The sequence below is a fragment of the Vigna radiata genome, chromosome 7 (genome assembly GCF_000741045.1).
Source record: "Vigna radiata var. radiata cultivar VC1973A chromosome 7, Vradiata_ver6, whole genome shotgun sequence".
Lineage (NCBI taxonomy): Eukaryota > Viridiplantae > Streptophyta > Magnoliopsida > Fabales > Fabaceae > Vigna > Vigna radiata.
Genome location: NC_028357.1, coordinates 24,302,963 through 24,322,547, shown reverse-complemented (window position 1 = coordinate 24,322,547; position 19,585 = coordinate 24,302,963). Strand labels below are relative to the sequence as shown.

At 35.1% G+C, this 19,585-nt stretch overlaps 1 protein-coding gene across 1 annotated transcript; it reads right to left on the bottom strand.

The window, feature by feature from the left end:
- Positions 1-10,567: 10,567 nt before the first annotated feature.
- On the bottom strand, positions 10,568-11,877 carry LOC106765840 (protein SLOW GREEN 1, chloroplastic). Its single transcript, XM_014650597.2, has one exon. The coding sequence runs from the start codon at positions 11,760-11,762 to the stop codon at positions 10,896-10,898; it is 867 nt and encodes a 288-aa protein (XP_014506083.1). The 5' UTR covers positions 11,763-11,877; the 3' UTR covers positions 10,568-10,895.
- Positions 11,878-19,585: the final 7,708 nt, after the last annotated feature.

The window sequence follows — 19,585 nt, the reverse complement described above, 5'->3', positions numbered from 1 at the left end:
TTGAATTCTCTGTCTTAACAGCTCCAAGAATTCTCCAAGAAGACGGTGGTGATCTATCTTGAGAGAGATTCAAAGGGAGAAGGCAATTGCGCTGAGTGCTTGATCATTACCTGCACGAAGAAGGTGCTTCTTGATTGATTTTTGAAGGCTTGGCATCCTGTGAAGACTGTTGTGTTGTGTGAAGGCTTGGTAACCTGTGAAGTCTGCTGTGTGAAGGCTTGGTATCCTGTCAATAGTGTTGGTTACACGTTGAGGATTGTTCGACATGGGTTCAGATTGCAAAAGAGGAGATTTTGCTGCAAGTCTGGTTTTGTTGTGCAACTATATTTTGGTTTTGGGTTAGAGAGGAGATTTATATTTTTTTGTGAGGCTTCTATAAATTCCTTGTTCTAAAAACCAAACCATTATAATGCATTTGCTTCCTGGGTTTGAAGGACATTGGAGGTAGGCATTATTGGCCGAACCAGTATAAAGACCAGTGTTTGATTTTCGCTATCCCTGCACTCTTTATTTCCAGTCGACTTTACCTATTTAGCAATCAACTGCGTTTTTTCGCTGCATTGAAATTTTCAACTTGCATTTCAATAAAAGATAAAAAAGCTTTAGACTTTTGTATAAAGATTGCGAAAAAATTTTGTTTTTGAAACAGCACCATTTCACCCCCTCCCCCTCTTGGTGTAAAGAAGCCTACCTGTTTTCCTAACATGTATGGTCTGCGTGCTGAGTGCCTCCTGCAGTATTCGGGCTCAGGGAGCGCTTTGTTGCGTGTATTGCGGGAAACGTGGGCCTCTAGGCCCTTCTCGCATCTTCGATAACCCCGAACGGTGACCCTGACCCTCTCGCTTCTTGCATTTCTTTCTGGTAATTTTGTTTCATATCCTCCACCCGAGCTTCGTCTGCAGCCCGTTGACGCAACTCCTCCATGGTTTTAGGACGGGAGCGACAGAATGGGCCGGGCCTCAAGGTGGGCATTAGTATTGGAGAGCCAGCTCTAGGCTAAGGCCCTTGACTCGTCGTACAGTCTTCTGGTATCGATCCATAAAGGTTTTGAGTGATTTGTCCTTGCCTTGTTTTAAGTTCACCAAGTCAACAATGGTGATATCTTGCGCGCGGCAAGCGGCGAATTGGTTTTTAAACATGTTGCCCAGGCTTTTGAATCTTCGATGGAGCCATTTGGGAGAGAGTCGAACCATTCTAGGGCTTCTCCTTCAAGCGAAAGAGAGAACGCTCAGCACCAGATGGCATCGAACCCGGTTCGGAATGCCATCGAATTAGTGAAGGATTTGATATGCGCTTCAGGGTCGGCGATTCCATCGTACATCTTGAACTGGGGTGGGACAAATTGGTCAGATATATGGACGTCCATTACAGCTTGGACGAACGGTACGGGTACCGATGGTCCCTCACTCTTCACTAACACCATAGTTTCCCCCTTTCCTACCTTATCCTCCTCTTGTCTCCTCTCTTCACGGCCTTGGGTACTACTATGGGCCTCCTTTTCACCCGCGTCTAGCGTGACGATTTTTTCCCGTTCTCCGCCGGCACCTTTGCCAGTCTTCGCCGCCTTGCCCTTGTTTAACTGGGCTAAGCATTCCGCCCACACAGCAACCATCTCCTCCTCGTGCCGCCTCTGCATCTCCTCCTCGTACTGTGTCTAGGGTTATGCTGTCGTCAAACTCCACCTACACAATTTCTCCTGAACGTTCGGTCGTAACCTCTGTCTCCTCCTGGTCGATCTGGAACTTCCTTCAACCACGCACGGCCGGGTACCTACTAATGAGGCTCCGACGCTCAAGTTAGTGAACAGCCAAAAGGTAGAGATAGAAAGAGAAAGTAAATGCTAGGAGTAAATGTGCATTCAATGTAACCAACCACCTCCTACCTTTGACCTCTTATTTATAAGTGTCACCATGGGCCTCTAATTAAAAAAGTCTTAATCATGGTCCAATAGTTAGTCCAATACTTCTAATCTCGCATTACCTTAATTCAATCTTAATGTTCTTTTCTTCACGGCCGACCAGTTCACGATAGATCCTTACCTCTGTTGATTGGGTTGTTGCCTACATCTTCATGACCGGCCGTATCCTCTGACCATTCGGACCTTACGGTACAAATATTAATGTAATAATAATAATAGAAATGAACTTAAAAATAGGGGCACAATATACAATAGAGTTATCAAATTCGATGTAATATGAAAACAATTAAATAAATTTTGGTATAACTTCTAAAAATTAGTTGAGGGAGAAAAATATAATACTGAATATTGATTTCTTTTAACCTAGAGTATGCAAGATTTACCCAAAGCATACAACATAGAAAGTTCTTTGCTATAATAGTATGTGTTTGGCAGCTAGAGGAAAAGGAAAATGCCGAGGGTGTTAGAACAATTTTCTTTTTTGAGTTACAAAATATATATTTGTTTCTTTTCGTCCCAATTTTATGAAATTCAAGTATATCTCCGTCCGGTAAAAAACACCTTGATGGCCAACCATTCGTTAAGTATATTAGACCTTTAAATACTATACGTTGAATTTGTTGTAGAAACATTCACAATAGATAATTAAAATCACGAACAAAGATTTTTATAGGCGTATAGATAACTAGTTTTTATCCATAAACTCTTCAAAATACATTTTCCAAAAAATTTTGAAAATACTAGAACTAAGAAGAAATTCTAAAAAGAGTAAACAATAAATTCAAGATATTTAAAAAAAAAAAAGAAAAAGAGAAATGATAAAACTAAAAGGAAAAGAGAATGAAAGAAAATGTTGTGCTGTGGAATGAACACAAAGACTCTATTTATAGAGTAGAAAAGCAAGCACACAAGAGCTTAAAATCCATAACTCATAAGAGCTTAAAATCCATAATTCAGTAAAATTCCAAGACTTGTGGATGTGGAAACTATTCAAGAGCATTGAGGATGCCATGACTTACAAGAGGCTACAACTACACATTACGGTTTGGTAAAACCCCGTTCCATAGAATTTGCATCCACAATCTTTAGAAGCAATAGTTTTTGCAATACAGAATTTACAACAATTTCTCACATATTTCAAAAGACGAGAAAGAAAGATTGAAAGAAAGACAAAAAAGATTTCCTGGGTTTTATAAGATGTAATACATCAGAACTGATATATCAAACTCTATGAATCAGTCCTAGATCGAGAAACTTAACCCACAGTGTAGTTGGTATAACAAGTTATATGAATCAATGACATTTGACGTGTGTTAGAGATTTATCAATCACAATACACCCCCACAGTCCTTCATGTTATCGTTGTGATGTGCTTACTAGGTCATGTGCGTGCTTGGTCTTCATGAGTACTCTAAAGGTCATGTCAAGATATCATGCAAGCGGCTTCACTTAACACTGATATAAGTGATTTCATTAAGTATATGCTGCAAATGATATACCACCCGTAAGGAATATGAAAATCATTAAAAATTTGTTTAAACTAAAATTCTTACAACATATAGAATTTTAATTACAAAGTTTAAACTCTTATAATGCAACATCCAGCACTTTCACACACACAATAGGAATGAACATATTTGATTTAAAATCAAATTAGTGCAATCATAACTAATAAGTGAATTACACATGCATTTTACTAACGGATGTAAAAAATGTAATTACCGACCGATAGTATCCTTCGGTAATTACGATGGCCAAAATTTGTCAGTAAATCCGCTAGTAATGCATCTTACAGTTCTCGACGAACAAAATCCATCGGTAGTTATCGACGGCCAAAATCTGTCAATAAATCTGTCGGTAATCCATCTTATAGTTACCGACGGAAAAAATCCGTCGGAAAATCCTTCGATAATTGTCAAAGGATATATTCCGTCGGTAATGCATATTGTAGTTACTAAAGAAGAAATTATGTCGATAAATCTGTAGGTAAAATGAGCGGCAAAATTCCCGCCCAATTTTTCTCTATCTTTGCGCGAAGAAGACTATATTTTTCTCTCTCACAAATGAGTTTCGTCATTTTTTCTTTGCTCTCATCTCAAAAGCATTTCTCACCTTCTCTGCAATCATTTTTCTCTCTCGTGCAACCATCTTCCCACACTACTATTGGACAGTGCCACCACTCTCGTTGGAGAGTGTCACCACTATCGTTGGAGAGTGTCACCGCTGTCATTGGAGAACGTCACCACTGTCGTTGGAGAACACCACTGCTGCCATGGGAGAACCATTCCGAGTAGTGCTGCTAACATGGTGGTTGCATGTTGTGCTGTTGAAAATGAAGAAAATATGAATGCTCAAAAACTAATTGGGGACTTTTCCAAATTTTAGGGTTTCTAAATTAATTGGAGAACCTAAGTTTAGTCTTTGATTTTGGTTTTGGAATGAATTGGATTGTTGTTTTGGTTTAGGAATGAAGAAAGTTTGATAAAAAAAAAACATTTAAAATCTGAGGAAACAAAAGAAGGGGAAAGAGTAAGAAGATGAACCAGATCGAGATATTTACCAACGGACTTACCAACGGATTTTTTCTTCGATAATTACCAACAGATTTTCCTTCGATAATTACTGATGGATTTTTCCTCCGGTAATTACTAACAGATTTTTGTGGCAATTACCGAAAAAAATTTCCTTCTGTAATTATCGACGGACATAATAATTGGTCGACAAATATTACCCACAATGCTATTACCGACGGAGTTAGCTTCGTCAGTAATCCGTCAGAAAACTGCCATTACCGACGAATTTTTGACGTTTCCGACGAATTTTGGTCGTTAGTAATAATTGTTTTTATTGTATGAGTACTCTAGAGGTCATGTCAAGATATCATGCAAACGATCCCACTTAACACTCATATAAGTGATTTCATCAAGTATATGCTACAAATCATATACCACCCATGAGGAATATGAAAATCATTAAAAATTTGTTTAAACTAAAATTCTTACAACATATAGAATTTTAATTACAAAGTTTAAACTCTTATAATGCAGCCTCTAGCACTTTCACACACACACAATAGGAATGGACATATTTGATTTAAAATCAAATTATTACCATCATAACTAACAAGTGATTTATTTTTATTCATATGAACCTTATTCATAGGAACTTCAATCACAAAGGTTAAGTTACCATCATTTGTTTGTTTGCCAGTGGCCTAAGTCTCATTCCTCTCGATGTTTCTAAGGTCATATTTCTTCCCAAGGGTTTTGTCAAAAGATCTGCTAGATTTCATTCTGACTTCACATAATCAATGGAAATAGTTTCACTCTTTAACAATTGCTTCACCAAATTGTGTCTCAATTGTATATGTCTATTCTTTCCATTGTAATTTTTGTTTTTAGTTATAGTTATTGTCAATTGGAAATCACAGTGTATTAACATCGATGAGGTTGATTTCATTCCTAGTGGAATGTTTGCTAAGAAGTTTTTCAACCACTCAGCCTCACTATCAGCCATCTTAAAAGCAACAAACTCATATTCCATTATTGATCTTGCAATAATTATATGTCTGGCTGATCTCCATGTAATCGAACCACCCCCAAGTGTGAATACATAACCACTATTGGATTTTGTCTCATTTGAATCAGAGATCCAATTAGCATTAATGTACCTCTCTAGTACAACAAAAAATTTATTGTATCCAATGACATAATCCATTGAACCTCTTAATTATCTCATAAGCCTAGAAAGTGCATCCCAATGTTCTTGATTTAGACATTGAGTGTACCTACTCAGTCTACCTACTGCATAAGCAATATCAGGTCTAGAAAAGCTCATCAAATGTAGTAAGCTCCCAATTATATGAGCATACTGAGGCTACGAAATGGATTCTCCTTTCTTTTCATCGATTTAGAGTTAGCATCATAAGAGGTACTCACAGGTTTGAAGTCATAATACCCAAACTTCTTAAGAAGTTTCTCAATGTATTGTTCTTGGGATAATAATATATTATATCCCTTCCTTATGATTCCAACACCTAAAATTACATCGCCTTCACCCAAGTCTTTCATTTCAAAGCTCAATCTTAAAAACAATTTAGTTCTAGCGACAATCTCATTGCATGTACCAAAAATTGACATGTCATCCACATACAAGCACACAATGACACAATCATCATTTTCAAATTTAGAGTACACACATTTATCTACATCATTAGGTGAAAAAAACATCAAATAGAAATACATTATCAAGTTTTTCATGTCATTGTTTTGGTGCTTGTTTCAACCCATACAAAGATTTTAATAGTTTACATACTTTATTCTTTTAACCAGGTACAACACCATTCAGGTTGAGTCATATAAATTTTCTTCTCCAAATCAACATTCAAAAAGGCAATTTTAACATCCATTTGGTGTATCGCTAGCTTATGGATAATTGTTAAGGCTAACAACACTCAAATAGAGGAAATCTTAGTCATAGGGGCAAACATGCTCAAAAAAATTCAGCATTTTTCATCTCCATATAGAATTTTTCTCAAGTAGATCACTTTTAAGAACCAGAAACCTATAAGCAACACTATGTTTAACATAGTTTAAGAACATGTAATCAGAGGTTTTAGAACCTATTTTCCTTTTCTTAGGATCGGGTAACATTACCTTAGCTAGACACCCCACACTCTTAGATACTTAAGATTAGGTTGATAATCTCTCCATAACTCGTAGGGAGTTCTACCAGTTTTCTTATAAGGTATTTTATTTTGTAAAAATAATGCAGTAAGTAAGGCTTCTCCCAAAAGGTTATCAGGTGCACTAGAACTAATAAATATGACATTAATCATTTCCTTAAGAATTCTATTATTTCTCTTGGCTACTCCATTAGACTCAGGTGAATATATTGGGATTACTTAACGAATAATACATTTTCTAACACAAAATTCATTAAAGAGTACATATTCACCACCTTTATATAATCTAATCCTCTTAATTTTCTTATTTAATTGATTTTTTACTTTTGCTTTATAGATTAAAAACACATCAAAGGCTTCATCTTTATGTTTAATTAACTACACTTTAGTGTATCTAGAATAATAATCTATAAAGGTTACAAAATAATTTTTACCACCTCTAGACATGTTTATTTTAAATCAGCTAGATCAATATGAATTAGCCTTAAAAATTTGGTTTAATGATCTACAAGATAACATGTTTTCTTGGTTATTTTAAATTATATACATATATCACATTTACTACTCTGTTTATCAAGCATATTAATTAATCTCAGTCGTGATTTCATAACATAAGAAGAATTCACATGTTCTAATCTAACATGCCATATATCACATGAATCAACAATAAAAGGAAAAGAAGAAGATTCATTAATATTCTCTTATATGTTGAGTACAAAGAGACCTTGATCACAATATCTCTTTCCTCATAAAAAGCATTATTTTTTGTTATTACAATCTTATATACCCGAATGAAACTTTAACCCTCACTTTTCCTAGTAGTGTTACAAAGATTAAATTAACTCTAATTGATGGCATATGTAACACATCACTCAAGGTTAGAGTCTTTCTAGATGTGATATTGAGAAGAACTTTCCCTTTTCCTAGAACAAGAGTGGTCTTGGAATCCCAAGGTAGACATATTTTTATTCATCCTCTACAATAATGTAAGAGGTAAAGACACTTTTTTTTAACATATATGCATAGTAGCACTAGAGTCTACCACTCACTTGCTCACATTGGTCATCAGATTTACTTGACAAACGATCGCAACAATAATGTCATCTCCTTTGGCTATATTTTCCCTAGGAGGATTGTCGTTTCTTCCTGTACGGCTGCACTATGGTGCATGATGGCCCGACTTTCCATATATGAAGAAATTTCCTTTCTTCTAAGAGGTGAGGTTAGATCCGGTGAGACGAGATTTTCGAAAATTATTTTTCCTATTGTGATCAGGTTTGTGTTCGTACCTTTTTGAAGCAGGTCTGTCTTATACCATATTTGCTTTTACAGACAAGGTTTTGGCCCTTGTAGTACCACACTTTTTTCCTATTGGTATCTTCAATAATTATGTGAGTGATGAGCTCTGAAAGTGACATCTGCTTGTGTCTGTATTTCAGTTGTTGCTTGTAATCCATCCACGATAGCGGCAAATTCTCGATCAAAAGTTCTGAAACAAATTCATCTGGTAGAAGAACATTCTCTGCCTTGATATCTTCGAGCAGCTTGTGGTACTCATTGATTTGAGACTTTATGACCTTGTCTTCCATCATTTCCGAGCGATAATAATGAACCTTTGTCTAATGACATCTTTAGCAGTGTATTTGAGAATTAACGAATCTCAAATGTCTTCCACCTCCTTATAGGAACAATACACATCGAGCAAATCGTTAGAGAGTGCAATAAGTAAAATATGTCGGCATACCTTGTTTTCATAAACCTAATCTTCAACTTGTTTTGAATTTGGAGGGAGACTAAAGTCAAGTTTTTGTAGATGAAAGAGCAAAGATGACTCTATACATGTCTAAAAGGGTTGCACACATTCTTGCAAGCGCCAAAAATTCTGACCAGAGAAGACTTCGATTTTTTATAAATTTGAAAAAGGTTTCGTGAAGACCATTTGAATTCCTTAAACAATATTCTGATTCTCTGATATTGAATTGTTGATGTCAGCCATAAGTCCTTGAGATTATTATACAAAAGCTGAGAATAGATAATAAAAACCAGAAACAAAGATTTCTCGAGGCGTGTAAATTACTATTCTTAAGGACTTATCTGCGATGTATTGCGTAAGCCCCCAAGATACAATAAGAACTTCCTAGAAATTTTTTACAATACCAAAACTAGTAAGAAACTCTAAAATAGTAGAAAATAAACCAAAAATATTTTTAGAAAAGAAAAAGAGAAAGGATGAAACTGAGAGAAAAGGAGAATAAGAGAAAATGTTGTGTTGTGAAATGAACACAAAGGCTCTATTTATAAAGTGGAAAAGCAAGCACATGCCCACTTAAAATCACAATAAAATCCCAAGACTTATAGGTGCGGAGACCGCTTAGTAGCACCGAGGATGTCATGACTTGCGAGAGGCTACAATTGCACATTACACTTTGGTCAAAAACCATTCCACAAAATTTGTATCTGATTATTGCGAACAAAGGCATCTAACTCTATACCCATAATTAGGGATGACAACAGTCAAATAAAATTGTACTCGCTAACCCTAACCTGACCCGTTAGATAAAACTGTACTCATTACCCGGCGCACTACCCGCACGGATACTTGTTTAGAAAATATCCGCAAGTATTTTAAAACCCACAAATACCCGTGAACACCCACAAAATAAAATATTTTATACATTTTTAAAATAAAATTACAAAATATATATATATATATATATATATATATATATATAATATGAATTAAATTATATATAAATAAAATTTAATTTTAATTCAATTTAACCTAACTCGAATAAGATATTGTCATGGAAAATTTTCATATTTCACTACTGTTGGACAAGTCGTAAAATGTTTGGTTAACTTTTCATATTTCTAAAAATATTGTTTAAATTCTAAATAAAATATTCTTTTAACACTTAAATTTTTTACTTTTATTTAACACTTTCTTTCTTTACTTTTTACTTTCTTAAAAAATACGAAAATTTAAATTTTTATAACTATTTTATAGATAAAAGTAAAATCATATAAATGTAAAAATGTCTTACTCTAAATTCTATGAAATGGGTATATTTTCATATATCTTTTAAGAAATATAGAAATAAGTTCCTACTTTAATTTCTTAACCAAAAGGCCTCGTGTTGAAGTAATCAAAGTCCCACAAGCAAGTTTATGAGTGTCTGGCGCAAATGTGACAAACCATGTCCATCGGAAGCAGTTACCGCATGTTTAGATCTTTGGCCATTCCAAAATTCGTTCCAGAGCTCCTGCATATTTCTGGTTTTGACGTGAAAATAGGAAATGATTTACAAGTGTGATTGTTTGTGCCCTTGCAAATCTGACCAACGTCCACTAAAAACAAAAAGCTATTAATGGCATGCTTGCACAGCTGAATTTTTTTTCAAGACAAACAACTTTTTTTCAAAAGAAATAACATTGTCGCTTTTGAAAAGCTTCAGTCTAACCTTTTGCGTAGTTGCTTCCTTTGAAGTGATTTCCACTATATCCATTCATGTTTGATAAGTTTCTACACACAAGCTTGATTGAACCTGCATGAAAAACCACGAATTCAACTTTTCGCCCATAAACGTGCCGTGCATACTTAATTCCACTTTAAATCAAAATACACTTCCATAATCACATTCAAACTAAAACTACTTGAATAAGTTTTATTCTTTAACATCCGAAAACGAATGCAAAATTCCAAACAAGATTAACATAAACTGATTTGATTCTAAACTCATTCTCAAGAGTTCAAATAATAACCTACCAGTTGTCACTCACTCTTATAAACATAGAAGCAAACCCATTATGCGTGTTTGGAATCCAATCTGAAGTGTTCGTATAGTGGCTGGAAGCTTTGATGGCCGGATAAAGCTAGTCTTTGAGCTTACAGAAACACCAAATCAATATAAAGGTAACCATCCCACAAAAAACACAACCAAACATTTGAAATGTAACAATCTAAATATCACAAAACAGTAATAGCTGCTGATTCTACTACAATAATCCAATCATAGCAGAACTAATATGAAATTAATGTTACAGCCAAGCAATCCCAAAAGCTTGGTCAAGTTCATCAGTTCCAACAGCAACCGAATTCAATAGTAAGAATCCTTATTTCTCTTTGATTTACTCTAAAAATACAAGGCTTTACACCCACCCATCATTCAACAGTGGTATAGCAAGCAATACAGCATAGCTAAAGCAAAAGAATCCAACTCAGTTTACAATCCTTATTATTCCAGTTGCCGCAAATTTATTGCTACTATTATTATCACTAACACTGACAAATTTTCAGCTCTCATCGGTGCTAAACAGCTTCATCCTTGACAAAGGGGTTCTCAAATACCCATCCACCTCAAATTTCTTGGGACTCAACTCTCTGTACTTTGCAAACTGCTCCTTTGCCTCCTCGTTTCTATCAAGCAAGCTATAAATCATGCCTCTGCAAAAGTAAGGTCTAAAATCGCTCGAATCCTCTTTCGTGAGCTGATCATAAATCCCTAACGCTTCATCCACATTCTTCTGAAGAAACGTGATCTGCGCTATGATGAGCCTCACGTCCCTCGCCTCCTTCTTCTTGTTGTCCTCCTCGGCCAGGCGCAGCGCCTCCTCCAGCCGCCGCATCGCCGCTTCCCCTTCCCCTGACCGGTCCATCAGCAGTGCGTTCTCGAACAGCGCCTCGAACGAGAGCGGGTTCGCCGCCAGAACTTCCTCGTAGTACGCGCGAGCACCGTCGGCGTCGCCGGTCTCGGCGGCGAGGCGCGCTGCGAGAAACTTCCAGTCGACAGCGTCGGGCTGCGCGGCGATTAGGCGTTTGAGGATGGCGCGCGCCTCGTCGTCCTCGCCGAGCTCGAGCTTCTGCTGGAGGAGGGACTTGAGAGCGGCAAGGGCCTCGGCGTTCGTTTCGAGGATGTCTGAGAGCGGCGTGAGGGATTCTTCGTGGAGGTGGTCGGTTTGGAGAGGGGGCGAAGGCGGAGGAGAGGCGCGTGCGGAGGGGAATTGGAGGGCGACGGCGGCGAAGACTGCGGCGCCAGCGAGGGCTTTGAGGTTGGGGAGAGTGGGAGATTTGGAGTGAGCCCGAACGGTGAAGCGAGAAGAATGTGAGGGCTTTGGAGTGGGGATGAAGAAGAAGATGGAGGAAGATGCAGAAGTCAACATCGTGGAATTAGGGTTTACACAGAGTGGATTGAGCGGAGAGAATGATGCTAAGGAAGAAGAAGGTTGGGTTTAAACGTCAGGTTACTCTTTTTAGGTTAAAAGTCAATTTTATTTATATATTTTGTTAAAATAAACATATATATGCTAAAAGGAGAACGTTTTTTATTGTTGAAACAGTAGAACATGAGCTTTAATTGAGAGCCTCCATTGGAGGGTGGGTGGGTGGTAGGTGAGTGAAAGGTGGTGGTGGGTATTTTAAGACACGATTTCTCGAGTACACAATTTTTTTTATATATAATTTTAATTTATAGGGAATTTTAAAAAAATTGGATAATTTTATCAAAATTAAATTTAGGTTAATTTTTTTTTGTTGGTTCTTTATTTCGAATCAGTTTTATGGAGTGAATCGTTATTTGTCATGTGGAGTGAGAAGTGATGAAATTACAAATAAAAGATATCATTAAATCGTTAAAGAAGATCACTCTTTAATATATGTTATAATCAATAAAAAAAAAAAGTGAGAATAGCACTCTTTATGTTAGTGTAATGTTGTCCGATTCAATTAATCAAATGCCTTTTTGCAGGGGAATATGTTATACGTTTATAATTGAGGCATAGTAATTTCTAGCTATTTTTAAATGCTAGAAAATGTTTGCTTATAATATAGACTTTTAATTAAAAAGCTTATACGAGATAAAAGTTATCAAAAAATTTAATTGTAACTAGACATGGTAGAATTTTGATTAATTTTACTTTCACGTCATCACTTAATTAAAATAATTTATATATCAAAATATGATGTGCCAAGACTAATCAAATTTTACTAATGATATTATTAAGAGCTTCTCGTACGAAAATTTATAACTGTAATAACACGTGGAAACGTGAAATTATTTTCATTTTAATTTCATGATTCACATAAAAAAATCCATATAGTCAATATAATTAATCAAAGTAGTTAAACCTCAAATGAGAATAAATGCATTGTACGAAAAATATTATATTGTTCCAAACCCCATTTAAACTCAACATATTTTTCAATAATTTCATTTAAAGAAAAATAATGGTACTAAAGTCTCATACAAACATTGTACATAAATTTGTAAATCTATGAAAACTTCTTACTTTCGTTAGTGTGGTAGGATTTTGTTGGGTACAAATAAAGTCTTACATAAGAAAAAATAAAAAATGGACATGAATTTATATACACATAAGATACCTTTATTGATAGGAGACTTTTTGGAGTGGTACCAAAAGTAAATCCCTGAGGACTTGGCTCAAAGTGAACAATATCTTATCAAGTGTGGAGATTTATGTATATGTGTGAATGTTAAATAAATTTCATATTTTGTTGAATTAAGTTAGATATAAAATCCTTCTTAACTAATTCAAATAAACTATCACTTTTATCATTAAATTCGATGAGTGAAAATTAATATAAGTTAACTTTTCTCATAATACATTTAATATCTTTAAAGTTATTTTGGTTAAGTCTTTATTGAATGTAAATAATTAATTTATGTCGAAATTAAATAGGTGAGACATAAATAATGTTTTAAAATTTTTCTAACAATTTTTTTTTTCATTTATCTGCACACGAAAAGTTATAGCGGTAGCAATAATATTGACGGTGATTTAAGCTTATTTTGGTTTACTAGTCTCTAAAAGTCTTGGTTTCTACACTTTTGGTGGGCATTATTTTTCTCTTTCTCCGATTTGTTTTCACGTTAAGATTAGTTTCAACTTTGTTACCATTGTAATACCTTTCTCTCATATTGATTCCATAGGATGACATTGCTTATATTTAAAATAACTAAAAACACTAGATTGGAGGAGTTGAATAGTGTTCGTGGAAAACTTTTTGTCAAAAGGTAATTTAACCACTTTGTTAAGGATTAAATGGTTTACACAAGTTTTCAAACGTTTGATTTGTAAAGTATTGTTTTCAGACGTTTTTGGATAAATAGTTTTTCAAACGTTTTACAAGGCAGTTGCAGCGTTTGAAGAAAAACAACTCTTAAGAAAATTAGCGTTTAGTAGCAAGAGCTTTTATGAATGATTATGTTAATAAGTAACTACAAAGTTAATAAGTAAAATGCTCTGCAAGGCTGAAGTAATAAGAAAACAATTATTTTATACTGGTTCGCTCACAGAGCTATGTCCAGTTCTCCTTTAAGACCTCTTAAAGGATTCCACTACAATCTTCAACAAGATTACAAATGAGCATTTGCACCACTCCTGGTATCATTTAGTCAATCCTAGTAACCTCTGTTACTCTAACTAGAATTGAGTATCATTCATTCCTAATTGTGTAGTATTCTTCACCACTCCTGGTATTCCTAGACAACCCTGGTATCTTCCTGATAGGTGATCGTATTTAATATGCATTTAACACCACTGCTTTGAACTTTTGTACGGACAATTTGCTAACTTAAGCATCAGAGGACCTTTGGCAGGTACCCCTCCAAATGGTGGAGCAAAGACGTAGGTCTTCCTTGCTGTTGTCCGATAACTATTCCCAGTCTTCGTCTTCGCTCTACTGTCCGTATGGGTACTTGCCAAAGGTGCTCTGATGCTTAAGTTTGCAAATTGTCCATACAGAAGTTCAAAGTAGTGGTATTAAATGCATAGTAAATGCGATCACCTACCTCTTACCTTTGACTTATATTTATAGTTTTTGGTATGGGCTTGAGATTAGTGAAACCTTAATCTCGACCCAATCTTAGTCCAATATCCTTAATTATAGTTTACCGTTAATCAAGAAAACTTGTTTGTTGAGTGATGTCGTCCGGCGCCACCGGTGTCGGTCAACTTTACTTGATTTTGGTTAATGTACTGCTGGTGCAATTATCTCAGGGTTGTTTGTCTCAAGGGATGTGTCTCGCTCCTCCTAGGTCGTTCGACCCCCCTATGGTACAATAGGCTAAGCCCAAAATACAAATAAGGAATAATAACAAACTAAATAAAGAAAAAAAACAAAGATAAGATAAATATAATATATCTAACAATGGTAAACTCCTAAACACGAGAAAAAATATATAGAGTCTATCCAAAATGTGAGAATACTGAATTAATTCTAATAAAATTCACACTAAAACTTTTTATAATTACTAAATATATATTCATATTTATATATATATATATATATATATATATATATATATATATATTATTAAAAAGAAATAAATAATTGGTAGAATTTAAGTATAAATTTAAGTAATGCATTAAAGAAAGAAAAAAAGTAAGCAACATATAATAAAAAGTCCATAAACTTATTATTTATAAATTCATTATTTAAAACTTTTAAATTGAGATGTCTTATTTATTTTTTATTCAATGAATTTTTAGCACAACAAATTAAAGGATTATTTTATATACTTTAGTCAATCAAGAAAAACTAAATATGTTTTGTCAGTCAAGGAAAACCACATAAAGAAACTACTAAGTTTATTGAAACCTTTTAAAAAGTCTATGTTAATTTGATTGAAATATTTGTACATAATCGTTTTACAAATTAAAAATTCAAATATTTATAACAAATTAAAAATTAATTATATTTTTTCTTGTATGCAAAATAAATATTTTTGTAAACATTTTGATTCCGTAAGTTTTTTTAAGGTTTAATCATTTAGAATGTCCCTATTTTGTGTAGGGTTTTCTCAATTAGGTCCTAGTTTTTTAAAACGTCTCAATTAAGTCCTTGAATATGAAAAATCGAATCAATTAAGGGCTTTCCGTTAAATTAGATGGATGGCGTTAAAATTGAGTTTGTGTGGCATAGTGACTTGGCTGACGTGGCAGTGTATGCTGAGCTGAGTTGGTTTTCTGTCATTTTGGAATTAAATTTTATTGAAATTAAATCATATAAAATGCAACGTTTAAATAAAACATGACTTAAGAAATTAAAACCTGCATTTTGACTCTGGAACGTTGTGGAAGAAAGGGATTTGGGGAAAATTGGGAAATCAGAAGGGATTTAAAACCCTAAATTGGAAGACAGAAATAGGTGTGCCTGAGGAGAGCAAGGTTGGTGTTGGTGGAGCTTGTTTTTGTGCGACGATGTCGAAGACGATTTAAAACCCTAAATTATTTTTGTGCAGGTGGGTGCTGAACGCGAAGTTGTTCGAAGACGATGTCGAAGGACCATTCTTGTTGTTCGTCGAGCTGCAATGTATGGCGGAAGGAGAATCCTAATCTTTGCACACCCATTTGCCACTGTGGAGAGAGATGTGCATTGAGAACTGCTAAAACTATCAAGAATCGTGGGAAGAAATTTTGGGGATGCTCGAACTATAAGGTATATTGATTTCAGCTATTTCTTATGTGGAACTGTTTATGAGAATACGTTTGTGTGTTGACAGAGTGGTATTGAAGACGGTGGTTGCAACTTCTTCAAATGGTGCAGTGATGTTGCGGAACACGAAATGGAGACATGCTTGAAGAGCGAAGGAATCAAACAAAGTATGCTGAACTGTGAAGAGTTGGATAGTAATAGGAAAATTTTTGTCAAGTTAGAGAAGTGTGTGTTCAGTATTGAAAAGTGGATGAAGTTGTTGATAATTTTGGTTGGTGTTTTATGTGTAATGAACATATTTTTAGTTTCAATGATGATGAGAATGGGATAATTTGTTGTAGCTCCGTTGTACCTTGATTCCATTTTAATGAAAATGAGAGTTGTTTGGAATTTGATATGACTAAAGAGATCTTTTAATAGTGTATCAGTTGTGATTAAGAATGTGATAAAGATGATGGATGAGGTTCTTGTTGAAGATAAAACTCCACACGTGACTCGTTGAAGCAACAATTCTTCCCTATCATTTCATCAAAGTGTCTTGAGTAGAAGTATTTGTCATAAAAGAAAGGAAAAAAACACAACAAAACTATTCATACTTGTAGAATGACCCAAAAGAGCAACTTCTCACTAAATTGGTCAGAAGGCCATCAATGTAACCAGATGATGATAGTTTAATCACCATATCGATTTTATGGGTATTGATATTACTCACTGTCGTCTGATTTTTGTTAAAGAATATATCCAACAAAAGATAATGCCATCCAGAATCTTGTAGGAAGTGTGGCCAGGTGATATTGATTAAAACATGGAATTTTGATAAACTTCAGAACATGATCCTAGAAACACACTCTTTCAAGTATTCTATTACACAAGCTATAGGCTGAAATTCTACGTAAGGATGGCTTCATTTCATTTCTTCACAGTTGGGGTCAAACCTCTCTGTTTTGAACTTTTCTAGCTCTGGAAAGTCCTTGGGATCTTTTGCCACAACTCCAAGTGCTAACCACACCCAAGTACCCTACTTATACCAAACCAGATTTGAACAGTTTAATCACCATATTAGTTTTCCTTCGACACAAAGTTTCCTCTTCCACACAATATCAGTTTAATCACCATATCAGTTTATCTTTCCATGTCATACACACTCGTCTATTTATGAATCAGATAGACAAGATTACTCAGCTCCACTAAAGGATAATTAGACAAGCATACAACAGAAAACAATAATCAAGTTCCACACATAAGTAATTAGCAAACAACAATCCAAATTCATTAAGCAGTAAAAGTTGTCATACAACTGCAGTTGTCCAAAAGGAAGTTAACCACTTGATTAGAGTTTGCACTTCATTAGAGTTTGCACTAACAAAATATAGTTTGCACTTAATAAGAGTTAACGACTTTGTCTACAGATTATAAAACTCTGCACATGACTTATAAGGCAACTTCATCTTCGTTTGTTGATGGCATCATTGGTTCTGTTGACTGGGTGCAAGAAGCTCTACTGTGGCCTAGTTGCTTGCATATTCCACATCTTTTCTTTATACCACCCTTTGTCATTCTTTTATCGTCCTTCACCAACTCCCATTGCTCCAACCTTCGCTTCTTCTTTGGTCTCCCAGGCATTATTCTTTTTGGTGGAGGGAGCACATCAACATATGGGGTAATCTCCCACATGTTCTTATCATTTATTGGATACACAATTGAATAGTAAGTTTCTTCATATGTTGTCTTCCTAAAGCAACATGGTATGAAGTCCTCTGGTTGTAGATTAAGGAATTTCATAGCAGCCAAAGAGTGGCAACATGGTACGCCACTGATACCCCACTTCCTGCATGTACACAAATTATCATCTAAATTGACAACAAACTTGTCACCAGCTTGGGACACATGGCGTACTTCAAAAAGCTTCTCTCCTGACCAGCTATCAATTATCAAAAGTGAAATTAATAATGAATACAATAATTACATCACATTGCAAATCATGAAATAAAATGAGTAAAGGTTACCATGGAATCCAATGTTTAGTTAACTGAGACTCCTTGTTTAGCCTAGTCTTGATTTTAGGACAAATGTCCCCATACAATGATTGTATTTTACTCCTGTTAGTTGCCCATCTTTTCATCAAGTAAAGGTGAATGTCCTCCAACAGGCTTATGATTGGCTTCGACCTTGTATGCACCAAAACACTGTTGAAAGCCTCAGACATGTTGTTCACCAAAGTATCACATTGAGGTATGGTGCTAAATCTTGAACGTGACCAATGTCTACATTTGATAAGTATAATGAGTATTTAAGTTACATATCCATGTTCAAATATTAAAGAAAAGAAGTATGTATACAAACCTAGGAGGAATTTTCAGCAAGTATTTAAAGGCCTCATGATTGAGTTGTTTTATATTTCTCATTTCTAATTCCCATGCTTGTGGATGAGTTGTTGATGTTGCCTTCCACATTAAACGCTTCAGTTGTTTTCTAGGGAATTTCTTTATGAAATTAGTGTGTAGGTGCCTAACACAGAAACGTTGATCAACTCGAGGCACCACTTCTTGTATAGCTTGCATTAGTCCCTATTTCATCTGATATCAATTTCAATGTTAATGAACATAATGGAGAAAATGTCATCTGCATTACCTTTTGCTGATCCGACATGAATGTAAATGATGAATTGACTTCCTCCCCACCTAGATCTTCAACAAGAAGTTCAAGAAACTATTTCCAAGTATCCTTGTTCTCTACCTCCACCACGGCATACGCAAGAGGTAACATTTGGTCATTTGCATCTCTACCAACAACACTTAATAATTCACCACCATATCTTCCTTTCAAAAACGCACCATCCAGTCCAATAATTGGCCAGCAAGACAAAATTATCCTTGCAAGCCTTCAGACAACAATAAAATCTTTTAAATATCGGTCCACTGCCACCATCTTCAACTGTGACCTTCACTGTGGATCCTACATTACGAGCTAGCAGCTCATTTGCATAATCATAAATCCTTTTAAATTGGTCTTTAAAAGACCCTTCAACTTGCTCTGAAGCAATGGCCTTTGCCCTATAAGCCATGCATATCGATACACCAACATTCCATTTCCTATTTATCTTTTTCCGAATTTTCACTCCCTTTACATTGGGATTTACTCTAACAGTTTTTTCAACGTCTTACTCAGCCATTTTGCATTAAGTAATCTTACTTTGTGCTCCCTACAACAGCTATGGTTGTCAACAATAGTCCTAAGTTGCCAACTTTTAATTGCTTCCATATAAGCACAATATGCCATCCAGGGGTGATAAGTTGTCGTTGAAGTTATCAAATTAATACTACTTTTCAAGGCAACTTCAGTATTGCCTAGTAGTATTCAAGAAAGTAGATAGGGCCAAAGTAACCCTAAGTCGTCTCCCAACGAACACGGAATTGCTTTCGAATATCTGAAACTTATGAATGTTATGCAATGCTTAAGAACAAAAGTGAGGATGTCTAAAGGTTGTTGTAAAACAAATAGAAAACTTAAAAACAATTATGAAGAAACA